The sequence below is a fragment of the Anabrus simplex genome, chromosome 4 (genome assembly GCF_040414725.1).
Source record: "Anabrus simplex isolate iqAnaSimp1 chromosome 4, ASM4041472v1, whole genome shotgun sequence".
Classification (NCBI taxonomy): Eukaryota; Metazoa; Arthropoda; class Insecta; order Orthoptera; family Tettigoniidae; genus Anabrus; species Anabrus simplex.
This window is the reverse complement of record NC_090268.1, coordinates 29,079,710-29,097,226: the sequence shown is the minus strand read 5'-3', so window position 1 is coordinate 29,097,226 and position 17,517 is coordinate 29,079,710. Positions and strand designations below refer to the sequence as shown.

The 17,517-nt window shown below is 38.6% G+C and overlaps 2 protein-coding genes across 2 annotated transcripts; both read right to left on the bottom strand.

Annotated features, from left to right (window-relative positions):
• Window positions 1-224: 224 nt before the first annotated feature.
• LOC136871591 (uncharacterized) lies at window positions 225-13,712 on the bottom strand. Its single transcript, XM_067145031.2, has 3 exons — window positions 13,013-13,712; window positions 12,726-12,890; window positions 225-1,152 (listed from the first exon to the last, which is right to left on the bottom strand). The coding sequence occupies exons 1-3, from the start codon at window positions 13,195-13,197 to the stop codon at window positions 390-392; spliced, it is 1,113 nt and encodes a 370-aa protein (XP_067001132.1). The 5' UTR covers window positions 13,198-13,712; the 3' UTR covers window positions 225-389.
• Window positions 13,713-14,994: 1,282 nt separating this feature from the next.
• LOC136872146 (uncharacterized) lies at window positions 14,995-17,124 on the bottom strand. Its single transcript, XM_067145986.2, has one exon. The coding sequence runs from the start codon at window positions 17,122-17,124 to the stop codon at window positions 14,995-14,997; it is 2,130 nt and encodes a 709-aa protein (XP_067002087.2).
• Window positions 17,125-17,517: the final 393 nt, after the last annotated feature.

The following is a 17,517-nucleotide window of genomic DNA, read 5'->3' as shown; positions in this document are numbered from 1 at the left end:
TGAGCATTGCATAACACTGACATGGCCGGTCACACACAGGAGGGCACTGCTGGGCCTATGTGCATGCCATCTCTCTGCAATTTAAATCATTTATTATGGTTCCGCTGTTCTACACGCCCTCTGATTTTGGTGTGTTTCAAATCATTGCTTCTGAGTGTTTCACTTTCTCCAAACAGCAGTATATATATTGTACATATGAGCATATGATATAAGGTGAGCTGATAGAATCTGAGGATGTTCTTGTAAAACAAAACATGGCATTCTTTATTTAATAGCATCTATTCTTTTCACAGGTATATTATAGTGTTATGCAGACTGAAAACTTTAAAGTTACAATAAAAAGACAAGAAGAATTCTGCAATAACATGTGATGGTGATGGCTGTATATTCTAATTGTGCACATTTCTCAATCCAACTGGAGAATAATTGGGAATTGCACAACCAATCTGCTGAATGATCTGCTGTGCAGTCCAACAGCCCCACTTTACACAGGTACTTATCTCCTCTCCAGAAAACATTCCTGCCAAAAATCCAGCAACAAAAGAATCCCCAGCCCCTGTAGTATCTTTAATCAAAGAAGGTTCTACTGACGGAACTTCTACTTCACAAGCTGACATGCTTTTCCCATGTACAAGCACAACTGACTCCTTTCCCTGGGTGACCACGACCACTTTTCCATTCCTGAGCAATTCAAGGTCCAATTTTCTTCTTCTGATGTTATCTATTGAACCTCCCACATCTTTTGCTTGAACTGCTATGTCATGTATGGTTCTACATTTCCAATTTAAAGATTCATTCAGCTTTTTAAATTCACTGCTATTACCAAACACAATATCAGCATGTTTAAGAAGTTCCAGAACTTGAGATGGATACTTTTCACATACATATGCTCCACAAAGATTAAAGGCCAAAGCAATTCCCTCAGACTGACAATAATGTATCAGTTTCAAGGCAGTAGAGAAACTATGAGTTATAAAGAAACCTTCAATGTAGATCATTTTAACTGCACTCAGAACATCTCGAATTCCAATCGCATCCAGATGATGAGGCTCATATACATTTGCAGCTCCCAGATGAGCGACTAACGATCTGTTGGCACCTTGAATGAGTGCAATACATGTGGCTGTTGGATAATCTTCATGGTATGTGTATCTACAAAGAATACAAAAATAACAAGAAAATAGTCGTTAAATAATGGAAAAGTACAAACAAGTGACAAATCAATTAATACTAAATCCGACAGGGGCATTATCCAAGGGCTACAAGATATATGGGAGGGTTTATTCATGTATTGGAAAGAAATTTGCTGGGGCTTGAAGCACGGGGGTGCCAGAAAGTGTCACCCAAGCCATTCTCAAAGCAAGACAAAGAAACAATGGAACAAACCAGGGAATACCCTAAAGCGGAGGAATGGTTTAATCCAATTTCAAGAATTCAGAAAGCAGAGAGGGGGTAGTATATTTCGTGCAAAAATCTCCAACCCTACTATAACTCAGCACTACCAACTTTGATATTCACACAATTATTTGAATTATTTTTTTCCCCACACGATAGCGCTTTAATTTAGAAGGCCAAGATATTAATATTCAAATTTAAGAGGAACATTTATCTATCATTTTGAACTATAAATGGTGATTTAAGTATTTGCATGTTATATAACAGTGGAACTTTCCACTTGGCCATCTGGCAACCAGTCAAGAGGTACTTCAAAAAGGGGATTCACATCGTAAGAAAAATTATGCTATCTGTGCTTATAACTCCTTTACCTATGATCAAACTCTTTATGGACAGGTATCAAACTGGATCCGATGATACTGGCTACCTGACCACTGCACTACCTCACTCGTAATTAGTGGAGGGAGAAGTGATTGCATCTATGTCATGTTCCCACACTTCTCATATAAGGACATAGTCACCCCTTTCAGAAACACTTGGCTATTTTACCTCGAGCGTGACACACGCACTTTGGCGTCTCGGAAATGTTTTTCTTTGAGAAACTTGTTTTATGAACATTTTGAGAAATAAATATCATTCTTAATGATACAGATTCATTAACTAGTGTCCGGTAAAGAAGTCAAGTGTGCGAAATGGATATTTGACTAACTTTTCAGAATGACTGAAAACCTTTCATTACTATTATTGCTATAATTAATTATTAATTGACTGCGAAGAAGGTGGATAAAATCGTGAACTGTGGGCAATACAAATCAAGTATAGACACCAAGTTGCAAATTTAGTTAAGTGAAACATGCAAGAATCTGTAAGACTCTTAGCTAAGTCCCAAATTTAGAAAAGTGTGTCGTGAAAATCCCTAAGATTATAAAGTATGCATGGTTGGAGACGTTTGAAACGATCATGAATTTAGTGTGTTCACTGTCACAGACATTTACGTGCGCAGACTGAAGGAACCAGGACAATGGACTTCAGTGCTATGAATGAGAGCTGGACTCAGGACTTCATGGATATCAACTTGGAGGAGATGGCTAACTAAACCCACCATTATGGACCTCTCAGAGTTCGAATGGAGATACGGTGAAGGATAAGACTGAGTACAAATTATATTCTGATTCATGAACATGTAGCGTGATGATGTAACTTTAATAAATTTTAAAAATTAGATGATAAGGTTTAAATTAAAGGTGCCTCTAACTCAAGTCACAAATATAACTTTGTGTATTTGTAAATTTGTGTAAATATGCATTTTTATTTTGTACGAGTTTATTGTTTTCATTTTGGGTGTTTCAGCGTATATATTTTCAGTTAAATTTATATCATTTTTCATTTGCGAGTGCCCGTAGTTTTCAGAAATATTTAGTTCTCTGTATTACTAGAGTCATCACTGTAATGTTTACACCCGAAGGGAAACACAATCATTATAGTGATAGTCATTTGTAAATACATGTCAGAGTGTGCTTCTGAACAGGGAAACAGGACTGGCATTCAAGGTCTTAGATGTAACATGCATGAGGGTTTGTTAAGTATAGGGTGTCCACAATTAAACTGGCAGTATTCAGCACGGCAGAGCCCGAGCTGTAACGTCATTGGAGTCTGAAATTTTGTAGATATGATAACTAAGCAATGTGCTCATGAATTATGCCAATATACTGGCATGTTATTGGACATTATAAATTTACCAGTTAACTCATTTCTGGTTGCCAGCATTTCGCCCCAGTGTGCTAAGTTGGGCTCATCAGTTGGTAAATAGCACACCTACCAAGACGCATGGCTGGTACATACCGTGGAGGCAACTGCACAGGCTACTTGGAGTCCCTGGTAGTGCCAATGCACTATGAGAGACTTTGTAAAATGGTATATAAATTTACTCATTCAGAACAAATATTTCAGGTTCCCTATGGGAATCAACATCTGCATCACGAATTATGCCTCAAAAATTATTATTTCTAAATCTTGCCATCAGTCAAAAATAGGCGCTCTAGGCAGTGGCAGAGGCGCAGAAAAGGCAAGAAAGATCAAACACATGACAGCAGTGCTTCTGACACATTTATTAGGATGTATGGTTACAAACACTGTTCAATATGGCCTCCCAACTCAGCAACATCCATGGTCGACAGTTGCCCGCAGCATATCTGGTGAAATCAAAATGGCATGTCGTCGTATGCTAGCCTTTAGACCAGGTAGAGACCAGACATGTCCCTGATATACACGATCCTCCAACTATCCCCACAACCAGCAGTCACATGGATTTAGGTTGGGGGATATTGAAGGTTACGCATCAGGAAAATACTCAGAGATGATGTGGTCGTTACTGAAGGTTTCTCGCAGCAAAGCTTTAACCTGGGTAGCAACATGTAGTGTTTCCCTATCTTTCATTAAAATAATGGTGTGGTCACACTTGCATTCTTGCAAAGCTGGAATTACATGTTGCACTAAGAGGTCCCTGTAACACGCAAGCCGGGCTTGAGTGGCTCAGACGGTTGAGGCACTGGCCTTCTGACCCCAAATTGGCAGCTTTGATCCTGGCTCAGTCCGGTGGTATTTCAAGGTGCTCTCAGATTGCATCGAACTGCTACTTTCTTCACTCAAGTGAGTAGGTAGAGTAGGTACAGGTAAGTCAGGTCCATGAGGAACTGGTCGAAGAGCTGACTTGAGATTTGGATATTTAATTTTGTTTTTACTTTTCTTATTGTAACCGACAACATGGGTCATACAAAAATAGCAGTCGTCATGATGGTTCTTTTGCTCTCGCCATTGCATGGGTATGGCAAACTGCATTGAGTTTCGTTTGCACTCATACCAGTAATGTAGTCCCTCGACACAGGTACTGCATGCAATATGAGGTGCGAAAGATTTGTCTTGATCCCCAACTTTCAATTTGAAGTAAGAAAAATAAAGTTTCTTTACAAACGAGTCTATTTGACGCACCATGGAATTGAACCCATAAACTCCAAATATGTAACAAAACTTTTGAGAACTTTGTTTACACTGTCTTCTGTGCACCCCTGAAACACTAGCCATGATGGTGTTAAAACACTAGAACTTCACTTCTTTGTGATTAATTTGAAATTAAATAACATTAAATCTTGCACACACAATAGGCCTACAATTAAATGAATGTGAACTTTAAAAGACGCATTAAACACATACCGGTACTTCTTGGAGCCCGTCTCAAGCAACACTGTTATCTTTGAAAGGAAACTGCTTTATCAGTCCATCATAAACATTGCATAAGGGCTGGGGCTTTTAACACGTATGTTTATTCAAGTGGTCTAAGATGAAAGACAAACGCTCAACTGTCTTATCTTCAATCCTACATACCTCACGGTCTATTGCATATCTGGGAGAGTTTGTTATGAATTTACTCAGGAAACCCCCAACTACAAAATGAACATTTAGACAGCAATAAACCTATAATGAAATGCAAACAATAACAAATCTAATCACATAATTGTATTCTAAAAAATGTTGCTCGAGAACATCTCTCAACATTACATCTTACAAATTCATGCAGATACTAAAACACCAAATTGCGTCAAAACTAGATGTGATAGGAAAAAAAATAGCATCATTTTCAGAATCAGGGCAGCGATTTCCATAAGAATGACATATTTTCTATTTTACCGCAAAATCATGTTAGCTAGTGTAATCTACATTATTTAACACAAATATGTACGTAATACGTTCAAAATGAATATCAAGATTCTTCAACCAGGAAAGCGCTGGAGCTGATGCTTTCATGAACTCTTCCCAAACACCTGTGAATCTACGCTGTGGACACTCCCGAATGATGTGGTTCATCGTCTGTTCTTGAGCTCCGCAGTCGCAAGCAGGTTAATCTAGCCATCCCCATTTTGCAGCGTTGCTTTGCACCTACCATGACCAGTTCGTACACAGTTTAGTTGGCACCACGTAGCTCTTGGTAGGTTAGTTCCTGGAACATGCTGGGAAGGATCATATAATTGGATTTGACGAGATGATGAGAAATCTCTCCAGCCTTCCTTCCAGACTTTGCCGATGTTGAAAGGCCCTGGGTATTTAATAATATTATCATCCCAAATTGGCTTCCTGGATTTCAGATGCATGGTTGATGGATTACCCAGTACTGAGTGAATGGGAAGGTGTTTAAAGTCAGAACAGATGTAAGTTTTCCAAGTTTGAGCAGCAGCTTGTTGTATTCTCAGTTGTGGAGGAGGTATACTTGCCAGTACGTGAAACCATGGCACAGGGATTGATCTTAATGTGCCCGTTATGATCCTTACGGTCTCATTGAGTGAGTATCCACTCTGTGGACATGAGCACTTCTATACCATACCGATGCACAGTATTCGGCAACAGAGTAAGGCTTGCCATACGAAGAGTACTTGCATCAGCACCCCATGTTGTGCCGGCTAGTTTGCGAATGATGTTATTCCTGGTCCTTAAATTTTCCTGCAGTATTCTCGAGGTTTTTTTCTGTAAGTCAGTGAGCAGTCCAGAGTAACTCCCAGATATTTAGGGTTAGGATTGTTTCTCATCCTTTTTCCGCAGAATGTAATGTTCAGCTCTTGTTTGGAGATTCTATTGTTAAGGTGAAAATCTGTGACCTCCGTTTTTGATGGATTTGGGCAAAGCCTCCATTGTTTGAAATAGTTTTCTAGTTTTTGTATATCCTGTGTCAGGATTTCTTCTCCTTCTTCAAGATGGTTAGTTTGAATTGCTATGGCAGTCATCAGCATAGTAGAACTTATGGGACATTGTTTCTGGTACATCACGTGTATATAGGTTGAAAAACAATGGGGCTAAGAAAGATCCTTGAGGTAGGCCATTCTTGATGGTGTATGACTTGCTCATCTTGTCACCTGCACACACTCTGATATAACGATTCCTTAACATGGTAGATAACAGGACAGTGAGTCTTCTATATGGCAGTGCTTGTTTTATCTTCAGCATTAATCCATCAATCCACACAGTATCATGTGCAGCAGTTAAGTTGATGAAAGCCACGAATGTTTTCAATCCTCTTTGGAAACCTGATTCTATGAAGGATGAAGACTTGCTCACAACAGCTTCATTTATCCCTGAATCCAGCCTGTTCTGGCGGTATTATGCTGTCTAATGTGCAGTATATTCTGTTGTAAATTAGGCATTCCAGAATTTTATAGCCAACACTGAGGAGTGAAATTGGACGGTAGCTTAGTGGGTCGTCTGCTGGTTTTCCAGGCTTAAGGATTGTGATGATTTTAGCTATTTTGAACTCAGGTGGTGTTTGTCCTTTGGCGATGATATCCGAGAAGAAATTCCTGAGCCACTTCCTTCCATTACTTCCTAGGTGAGTTATAAATTCTGGAAATACACCATCCAGACAAGCTGCTTTGCCAGATTTCAAAGATCGAATTGCTTGATTGAGTTCAGTACTTGTAAAAGGAGAGGAATAAAATGGGTTATCATCCAGCTGATCATTGATTGCTTTCAGACTCTCTTGTATGATTTTGTATTGGCAGGCATCTATCGGAACATCTTCTGACCTCTTTTTAATGTGTTGTGCGATGGAAGATGGATTAAGTTCAGTTCTGGAAATTGGCAGTGGTGTTGCTGCCCGAAGTTTTCTAAGAAGTGACCAACCTCACTACAACTTAATCATGCATAGGGTATTAGATCAGGTGGTACACAGACATTCTTTTAAAGATTCTTAGTAGGGATTTCAGAGTCCTATCTTCAGATCGCCTACTCAAAACTCGGCGGCCACATTTAGTGGAAGGTCACCGTGAACAACTGTATTCACCATGTCAATATTTTGTGGTGGTTTGTTGCATATAAAATCAATGTTTTTTTCCTTCATGAGAAGTTCTGCCTTGTGGTTATTTTTGTATCCTTGGTTCATGTTCGGACCAGGGTGTTGTGTGTTGTTTTGATTAGCAATATTACGTTATGTTCTAGAGGGGAATGGATGTTTAGTAAAGGCCCCACTCAGATTTGGATAGTGTTTTGTGTAATAAAATCCCAATGTAAAGATGATTATTTCAAGTAACTTGTCTTGCACGTTCATGATCAGGGTAAGAATAAATATCATGATTGTTCTCTGTCTCATCCTGGAATATAATAATTTACAGGAATCTCAAGTAAATTCTTTGGCTGAGGATTACTGCTTGTGTCAAGATCCTATGGAGAAGTATATCAGAGTAATTATTTTGGATTAATTTGTGTTCTCTTCATTTTTTCGTATTTCACCAAGAGGTAACAAACCTTTATTTTTAGCAATACAGTATGTCGATTAGCTGCTACCCTTCTCCTGCCCTATGTAACATCCCCCCAAAAGTCTACATGCTTCTACATTTACCTTTGTTGTCAACCTCTGCATCGCAGCCATACTACCAACACCTTGCACCGCTGCCTGACGTGTTACTGAGTGCCGCATGCCTCCACCTCTTCGATCACCATGTCAAGAATACGCCATTTTCTGCAGGACTTTCTTGAATATTTTCGTATGTCTGCAGAACCTTCCACATGCCCTATATATACTGAGACTTTCTGTCCCTTCCACAGTCTTGGCAGTGGTGTGTGTGGAGGGCTCAACATCTTGCCGTGCTGGTAACGCCTTATCATCATCCTGCACCCAGGACTTTTTATTTGGAGACACTTGGTGAGTGAAGATATTTTATTTGTTTCCCAGAACCTTTCTGAATCTGGTGTTTCTCGCCTCTATTCAAGCCATCACATATTCTCGTAACTTCGTGCTTTGGTGCGAGTGCTATGCTTGATTCGTTCATATAACTAGTTCTGGATTTAAAGCATCACGATGTCTGACTGTTGGAACATTAAGTGCAACACTCTCCGTCAACGCGTAAACTCTCTTTCTTTCAGTGGTGATACTTTCCTAAATATTCCGTCTATCTACTTTGCACGGCGAGATCCCGTTTGCCACCCCTGCCTGTGATCTCTCTTTTCTTCCCCAGTATAGGGTTCTTCTTCTTTCTAGGTGCTTTATATTGTGTAACTGTACTTGGGTATTTCATTTTATCTGAAGTATCTTTATTGTTTTGTGGCCAGTTCAAGTTACCGATATTTAATACTTTTCTCAAGTCTTAATTGAGGTTCTTATTGCTACACTAGTATATCGGTCCTCTTATTTGTTGTTTGTAATTTATTTATTCTAAATACAATTGTTCTTGATCATGTTGTAGATTCTTTTCACATCCTAATTTTGAATCCTTTGGGTTTTTACATGCTGCCCGAACTCTGCTTATTGGCTTTTATTATTATTATTATTATTATTATTATTATTATTATTGTTTGCTTTCACACTATTCTAAAATATGGTACTAAATAAATAATATATCCAAATTCTGCATATTTGAATCTTGTGTTACATCACAAACCATCAGCTGAGCTAACCCCTGATACTACCACCACCACAGTTAGGTCACAGAGCGTTTTGATTCCTGTCTTTGATCTGGTATCTTTGGCCACAAATGTTAGTAGACAATTTTGATCTTTTATTACCAATACTATAATTTTCCAGCACTATATTTCATTTCTTCTTCTCCTTCAGTTATTGTCATTATCTCATTACGGCGTGTTTCTCTGATAATTTTCCAATATTAGAGGATCTTCACTGTAATATTTCACTACCAAATCCAAGCTATTCTTCACCTCCAGCTTATAATGACACTTTGTTATCCGACGATGTTTTTGAAACTACCCTACCAGATGCATTTCACCCTATGCAACTTCACCCTCTTCTTTTTTTTTTTTTTTTTTTTTTTACCTTCTCAATAACTCAGTACTGTTGATACTTCTCTTAATATACAGACTGTTAAGCAATCTCTGTCTCAAGTACCTCAGTTACAAAATACTGACCCTTGTAGTCTAACCATATGGTTATTCTCAGTTCAGAAATTTTTGACGGTTAACTTAGCTTCCTTTCCTCAGTTAATTGGTCGTTGTCTTCTAAAACTAAAGGATACTTAAATTGTTCATTAGAAAATATGACCTATTTTTCTGACTGGTTTCAATTCCGTACTGCTATGCATAATTACTTTCCCTCATACAAAGTGCAACATAAACTAAGTTAATCAAAAAGGTATGGTCAAATGTTCCACCTATACAATACTAAATTTTTTTAAATTTATTTAAATAACATTTAAAAATAATGGAACATGTTTCATCTATCCTGTAGACATTCATCAGCCGAAAAGTTTTAAGATTAAGAACAAAGGACAAGGACAAAAACACATTAAAAAATAATTCGGAATATGGAATGTGTCAGTTAAAATGTTGAAAAATTATGTTTGAATGTTCTGAGCACAATGTTTGATACTGTTAAAAAGATACTGAACACAGGAGATAGTTCAGTAAAATTGGTAATAGAGTCCTTCTTGATGTGATGATGACCTGTTGAAATACAGTTTGCTGAATGTGTCGATTGAAACTTGGTGATATGGAGCACAATGTTTTGTTCTAGTAGAATGAAGATAAAAATATTAAATGTATATTAAACATAAGTGATGGTTCCAGTAAAATAAAGTTGAGTTCATCTTGTTGGCATGATATTAACAATTCTTGATAATAACTTCCATCACACACGGCCTCCACAGTCCACCTCCAGTCAGCCATAAACATCAGTACATGCTTAAGCCAACCATTCTTGGGCAGGCAGGGACGGCATTCTACTGCACATTTTTCCACCTACGAAATCAGATATTCCACCTACCTTATTATCAAAAATTGTTAACATCATCACGCCAACAAGATGAACTCAATTTTATTTTACTGGAACCATCACTTATGTTTAACATTTAATTTTTTTAACTTCATTCTACTAAACTAAATATTGTGCTCCATATCACCAAGTTTCAATTGAAGCATTCGGCAAACTGTATTTCAACACAACATCATCACTTCAAGAAGGACCAATTTTACTGAACTATCTCGTGTTCAATATCTTTCTTAACATTGTGCTCAGAACATTCAAACATAATTTTTCAACATTTTAACTCATGCATTCGGTATTCCGAATTATTTTAGTGTGTTTTTGTCCTTGTCCTTTGTTCTTAATCTTAAAACTTCTCGCCTGATGACATCTACAGGATAGATGAAAAATGTTCCGTTATTTTTAAATGTTATTTAAATAAATAAAACAAATTTAGTATTGTAAAGGTGGAACATTTGACCATACCTTTTTGATTAAGTATACGTACAACAATACGGGCCTTATAATTAAATTTATTTTATGCAATAAACTAAGTTTGGAGTTTGTTCGACGTCATCAACTCCCTCATGAGCTTACTCATGATTATCTTGATTCTATCACTACTCATAGTGATGTCTTAAATATTGCCCATTCTACACAGGAATTACTTTCTGTTGTTCAATTTTTTGCTACTTCCTCTTTCTGTCAGTTGTTTAATGTGGCTGCTCCACCCACCCCTATGCTCCAGTTGTATAATTTAGCTCAAGCTCACACTGTACATTCTCTTGGTGACGTATCAAACTATACTTCAATTTCCTCAAGCAGTTCGATCTCCCGTGAATATTCTTCCTAAACCTAGGGTTCTTCCTTTGTCTATCAATAAATCTTCTATTGTTTGCTTTTGATGCAAAGGCACCAGACATATTGCAAAAAAATGTGCTAACTCCCGATCAGGGAAATGCCTCTCACCCTCGCCAATAGGCAGTAGGCAAACTTTAGGGGTAAATCTGTCTTCTACAGTTAATTTCACCAAAAGTAACACAATGTGCTAATTTTGACTCTGTACTGAAATCGCTAGGGGCTTTACGTTGCACCGACACAGATAGGTCTTATGGCGACGATGGGATAGGAAAGGCCTAGGAGTTGGAAGGAAGCGGCCGTGGCCTTAATTAAGGTACAGCCCCAGCATTTGCCTGGTGTGAAAATGGGAAACCACGGAAAACCATCTTCAGGGCTGCCGATAGTGGGATTCGAACCTACTATCTCCCGGATGCAAGCTCACAGCCGCGCGCCTCTACGCGCACGGCCAACTAGTACTGAAATCTCCCTCTAAATTAGTGTCCTACAATCCGACCACAAGTTATTCTTCCTCTTCTTCTTCTTCTTCTTCTTCTTCACTTCGAACTTTACATATGAAGGGCCAAGGGGAAGAAAAGGGAATGTCACTCAAAATGTAATTACCGAAAGTTTGAGTTGAAGAATGGCACGAAGTAGCCTGAAAGGCAAAGAACTGCATTTTCCACCAAGATAGAATACTGGAAATCTAGAAAGGCTGACAAGCATTACCAGAGGTCCTAAGTGGCCAAAACGATACAAAAAATTATATATATATATACACAGGGACATTATTTTATCTATTCAGGGGATTGTCGCTCGCCGAGCTGCCTGCACTGTGAGCCTGTCTCTCGTCAAGCACTTTGACATAATACGCTGCTCGGCCCTATAAATTCCCCTCCTTTGCAGTCTGCCGAGAGCTTCAACAGCGTAAGGTTCAGTTTAGTCAAGTGTTCACATGTTTAGTGCTCAGAGTATTGTTCTAATGCCATTTTCATTATGTGAGCGAGTGTATATACATAATACCTTCATAAAATACAGGAAATATTGTGTGAAAACACTCTATGACTCTGTGCAGTGCGAGCACTGGCCGCATTACGGCAAAGTGCTTGGCGGGAGACAGGCTCGCAGCGCAGGCGACTTGGCAGGTGACAATCCCCTGAACAGATAAAATAATGTCCCTGTAAGTTATGTAATATATATAGCCTAGCAGAAGTTTGATTTAATGCACTTGTCGGTGGGTGGGGCATGCTTTACCCCGGGCTATAGCTAAATCAAAACGTGCCTGCGTGGCTCCAGCAACCCTAGAAATATCTGGGATAAGAAAGTTTAGATATTACGATTTAAAGACAGATTAGGTCAAATTAAATCCACAACAAGAAATATTGATACGTAATAAATATCTCAGATGGTTTTTTTTTTTTCAAAATGCATTATCTTCCCCTGCACTGACATCAATTATGAAGTCACAACTATCAGCCTCAGTTTAGGTTATAATCCAGTAAAGATGAAGAAGGATAAATGGTAAACTATAAAATGAAAAAAAAAATGGCATTGCTAACAGGCGAGATTACCACCCCAACAATTAATTGTTAATGCATTCCACATTCAAGGTTCTGGTACTGCAGATAGTTTTCGAATTGTACTAGTAGTTAGTTCTTTTAACCTATGAACAACAAAAATTTACAGTACCAAATGAATTGCCCTAATGCACTGTAAAAATATAACCTACTCAATAAGCAATAATTATTTAAACTTGGTTTACCTTGTAATAACTCCACACTTCTTAACAAGATTTTCAAGCATTTTTCCATGCTCGTCAGTTCCAATACCACCAAGAAATACTGAACTAAGAGCGACACCAGACAGCCACTGAAATACTCTCAGAGTATTTTGAGCTACACCACCAGCACAATACTGAATTGTATACCTAAATTAAAGTAAATTACAATGTATTAATGAAGTAGTTATTATTTCATGATAGGAAACAACGTTAGCATTGCTCAGTGCTCTGTGGTCGTAAATTATAAGGCGTGAATAATTATAACAAACCTTCCCCGCACATCTCGTAAAATTGCTTCCTTTTCACTTTCAGTAATTTCCTTCTGACCGTCAGGAAGCAAATGGTGTTTCTTTAACACTTGATCATCAGCAAGTAAAACACACATGTCCAGAATAGGGTTTCCGAAGGCCGCCAATACCGGCGCCTTCGACCAGACTGTATCCTCCTCAGCCATGAAATACTACAAGGAACGTAAGGACATTTTAATGGCATGAAATACTTTTCTTCATCACGATAGGAAAATGAGGTGGATACCATCTGTGATAAACTTGTTTACTTTCAGATAAGATATGAATTAATCCTTTCTCCTACGGCGTGTGCGTGGATATTTCAAACTGCAGGGTGTAATAAATTTGAAGAGACTAACTTCTCTTCTCTCCTGTACACCCCTGATCCTCGTTTTTTTTTCTGCTAACATAGCTTGTAATGTCGAATACCTTATGCAAAACTATCGGCTACGTAATTCCAAACGTGGACAAATAAGAGTACTGACTCGGATTTCTGTGTAACAACCTGAAATAATTCCATAATTATTAACGTGGACAATAAAAACACTGCATCGGTTTTCTGAGCAACTTAACCTGAAATCATTCATAGTAAAACGAAAAAAAAGAATAGTATCCATTCGTATTCGAGTTGTAATTATTACTTTGATAAATTTCATTCTTCTGTTTCAACTTATCAGACAAACGTATATAGAGGTATACATAGGCTGGATTCGATCAATGATGTCCTCATCAGCTGATCATCGTAAACAAACTAGTCGTAGTCGCGAAGTCGCCACGCCATCACTTCTTCTTCTTCTTGAAAGATGTGGTTGGACTCGTGTTATCGTCCAAAGTCGCCATCACCAAAGCAAGGGAATTATGGCCACAGACACTGCGAGAATGCGTTGTGATTCGCCAGGTCGTATTATCGCAGTGTTATATCGAGACGCTTGTGTATTATACAGTATTGAATGAACTAAATATAGTTCAGCAAATAATGTATTCTTTACTCCCTGCTCCCAGCGTGATGTCATGCGCAAGACGCAATTTTGACCCCTTGCGGTAATTTACAAATCACACATCACTCGCTAGATCGCAGTAGCGGGAACAGTGAAACTCGCTTGCGCCTCGAATGATGTGTACGACACTACGAGTTAAAGAAGGTAACCATAGAGAGCTCTGATAGTCATCATTTGACATTTATACAGATAGGTTTCTCAAAAATGAATGCATATTAAATGATTGGAACAAAATTCGTCCATATATCAATAATAGTATATTATATTGTACTAATATAGTGTAAATTTAAATATTCATAACATTATAGCAGTATGATATTTTCTGTTGCAAATGAACTGTCTGCTGTGTAACGACCTTCATTAGTTTCGTTTGGGATATAGTCTGCAGTCTGAGTGACAAATCTTTACCCACGACGCTAAAAAGCGTTTCGTCTACTCCTATACGGAGTAATTTTTGGAGAGACCTTCGGTGAGAACCTGGGGTTTCAAAATGCAATTGAATGATAATTCTTCAGTTACCCTTACAAAGAACAGCCGTCCTTTGGCTACAGGTCCCCGAACAGCAGCGGGAAAAGCCGAATGTCGTCCTGTGACTTCGAGTCCCCGAACAGCAGCGGAGGAAGCCGAGATCCAGACAATGATGAAAGAGGCAGCGCGCTTGGAATCGTACGCCTATCAGTTTGTGAGCTATGATTAATGATATTCTATTAATCACAATCACGTTCTGTTAATATAATCGTATTCCAATCGGTCACTGAACAATGTTATACACATTTAAATAAACTACACGAAAACTGTACACACTTTCATGTTCGATACGTCTATCAGTTTAAGAGCTTCAATTAATATTAATCGCAGACAGACGTCGTCCTGCGGCTTCAGTCATCCAGCAGCGGGGAAAGCAGAGTTCCAAAGAATAATGGACGAGGAGGCATTTAGAATAAATTACCCACGTTAATATAAATCTTAACATAAACACACAAGCATATAGATAAACATACTCACATAAAAATTATTAACACTTAAATAGTGCGCTGGTTCTCTCCCTTGCAGCAAAGACAGGGCGATGACGTGAGTTTCCGCTACATCTGGCTTGGCAAGAGGTACGCGATGGAACGTTTTTCTCTTTTTCGTAGAAAATAGCCTTCTCTGTGGAATAATTTTTCTCTTTTTGGTCATGGGCACGGACATTGGTACTTGTTCATTTTGATTGCGAACTGCTGCCAAAGTCGCCCTTAAGGATGCTGTTTGTTTCTTAAGAACTTCAAGTTCCCTTGTTGTGGAAATACCCTTAATTAATTCCAACAATTCAGCAGTGATTACGTCCTTTTGTTCCGAAAAGGGAACAGAACTCTTACCACTCTCCTTTCTACCGACTTGGGCTAGTATTTCTTCCTTTTCATTCACAGCACAAGCGTCCTCACAGTCTATAATGAGTCCATCAACGTCCACAGGATTTTCTGCACGGTGTTCATTGCCGGTTTGAATTTGACATACACTGTGTATGTGCTTACACATATTCCATTTAATGCTGGAATCAATGCATGAGCAGGAATATCTGTGTATGCACGCGTTACATTCACTACAGATCAATTTGCATTTACATTGAGCCTCATTATTTTGTACAAAGTACATCTCGGCCACTGTAGAGGACGACGGTATTTTCCAACCACAGTCTTCCTTAATAATCAGGCTTTTGTCTATTTGTAAGCTTGATTTATGCCTGCGACGAATGTCCTTCAATTTGCTTGTCAGTTTCCCTTTTGTAAGCACAATAAGCCTGTCAAACAGCTTGTCTTTAACAAAGGACATTAGTGCATATATTGCTTTATCTAAGCGTTTCACATGCTTTCCCTGGAGATAGATGTATTTAAGCGTGTGATGCATTCGCTCTATGTGCATGTTTGTGTTCAGGCCTGCATGCAGCCTGTGACAGTAGGCCCAGCATTTTGCATTACTTAGGTAGTTGTCCAGGAAGTATGAAGCAAACTCAGACGTGTCAGGATCAGATTTCAACTTCTCTAATACGACAGGAAACATCATATCAAACGCTGCCGCATCTCTCTCCTCCAGTAGTGTTCTAATAAGCTTGTAAGCATTTGCCTGTTTTCCCTGGCCTTTAATTTTACTGCTTATATTTTTCCTCCATGCCCTGTCTACGTGCCAGGTACAATAGAGTCTCATTGCTGGAGTTCCCATTGTTGAAATCCAAGCATTAAAGAACGATTCTGCTAAGTCAGACATAAAAACCTTAGGAGAAATTGTTCCAACTTCCGACTTTATGTACTGGAAAAATATGGAGAGGATTTGCCAGTCATTCCTATTGGATATGAGAAAGGCGCATGGAAACCCTTGCCTCATGTCATCCAGTACCATTAGCGTTGTAAGTTCAAAACCGTAGCTATTTAGCCCATGCGTTCCATCAATACAAATACAGTCATTACCATACTTCTTCAGTATCTCACCTTGAGCACTATTCATTATAATTAACACAAAATCGGCGCTGTTTAGTTCTGGATGTGACTCATTGACCGTCTCTTGTGGCTTATAAAACAATACACAGGGACTGTCACTAGAGTTAACTTCACTCACCCATGCCTCAACGCTGGTCCCATCATTTTGGTGCCTGATTGACGAGGAGCACAAATTATAGCACCGTTCAATGTTATATAAATCCTGTTTCGTTAGCAGATGTATCCTTTCTAATTTAGAATCAGATACTGAATCTCGAATTCTGTCCAGTATAGCTTGGAAAGGGATTTTATTAGCAATGTCTGCTGCTATACTGACCCTTTCTTTTTCTGTCAGTCCCAAGTGACTTAAGTCATGTTGATGACCGACATGAGTAGAGATAAATTTGACTCGGCATGTTCCATCTTCGGCTTCACTAACTTTTATCTTTGCAGGACATACTCCACAGATTTTATTGCTTCCTTGCAATTTTAAATGTCGAACACCTTTACTTTTAGAGACGAAATTCCCCGAACGATGACATTCATAATAATGTCTTATAGTATTATCAGAAGCCGCATGAGACCCATGATTTTTAACAAAGAGCGAACGTGTTGTCTCTTCAGTTTCTCGTTTCCAAGTCATTAAGTCATCAAAGGATGAGAACTGTAGTTCCTCGGATTTTATACGTATTTCATGTACCGATTCTAAATGTTCAAATAAACAGTTTTCTGTGGTTCCTTAATAACTACACAGGCTGCAATTCAATGATCTCTTTGCAACTGACTCCTCACCATGATAGTCCCGTTGATGACGTTTAAAGTTGTACTCATAATTGAAATTCTTGTTGCAAATTTCACACCGATAGGCGTACGAATGTTTACTTTTTAGTACAGGCGCGATAACATTCAGCTTTTCGGGATGTGCTTTGGAAACGTGTTGTCTTAAATTCTTATTGTAATCATATCTTTTACCGCACTCAGAACACACGAAATGTTTCGATTCACTCACACTTGTAAAACAATTCTTCGCTTAACA

What these genes read in the sequence shown, in the direction of transcription:
- LOC136871591 (XM_067145031.2), bottom strand. Translation starts at nt 13,197, where the DNA reads ATGGCTGAGGAGGATACAGTCTGGTCGAAGGCGCCGGTATTGGCGGCC. An exon ending in TTACGAGATGTGCGGGGAAG is followed by an intron (nt 12,891 to 13,012) that starts GTTTGTTATAAT and finishes ACTTTAATTTAG; the next exon opens with GTATACAATTCAGTATTGTG. An exon ending in AAGTGTGGAGTTATTACAAG is followed by an intron (nt 1,153 to 12,725) that starts GTAAACCAAGTT and finishes TATTCTTTGTAG; the next exon opens with ATACACATACCATGAAGATT.
- LOC136872146 (XM_067145986.2), bottom strand. Translation starts at nt 17,124, where the DNA reads ATGACTTGGAAACGAGAAACTGAAGAGACAACACGTTCGCTCTTTGTT.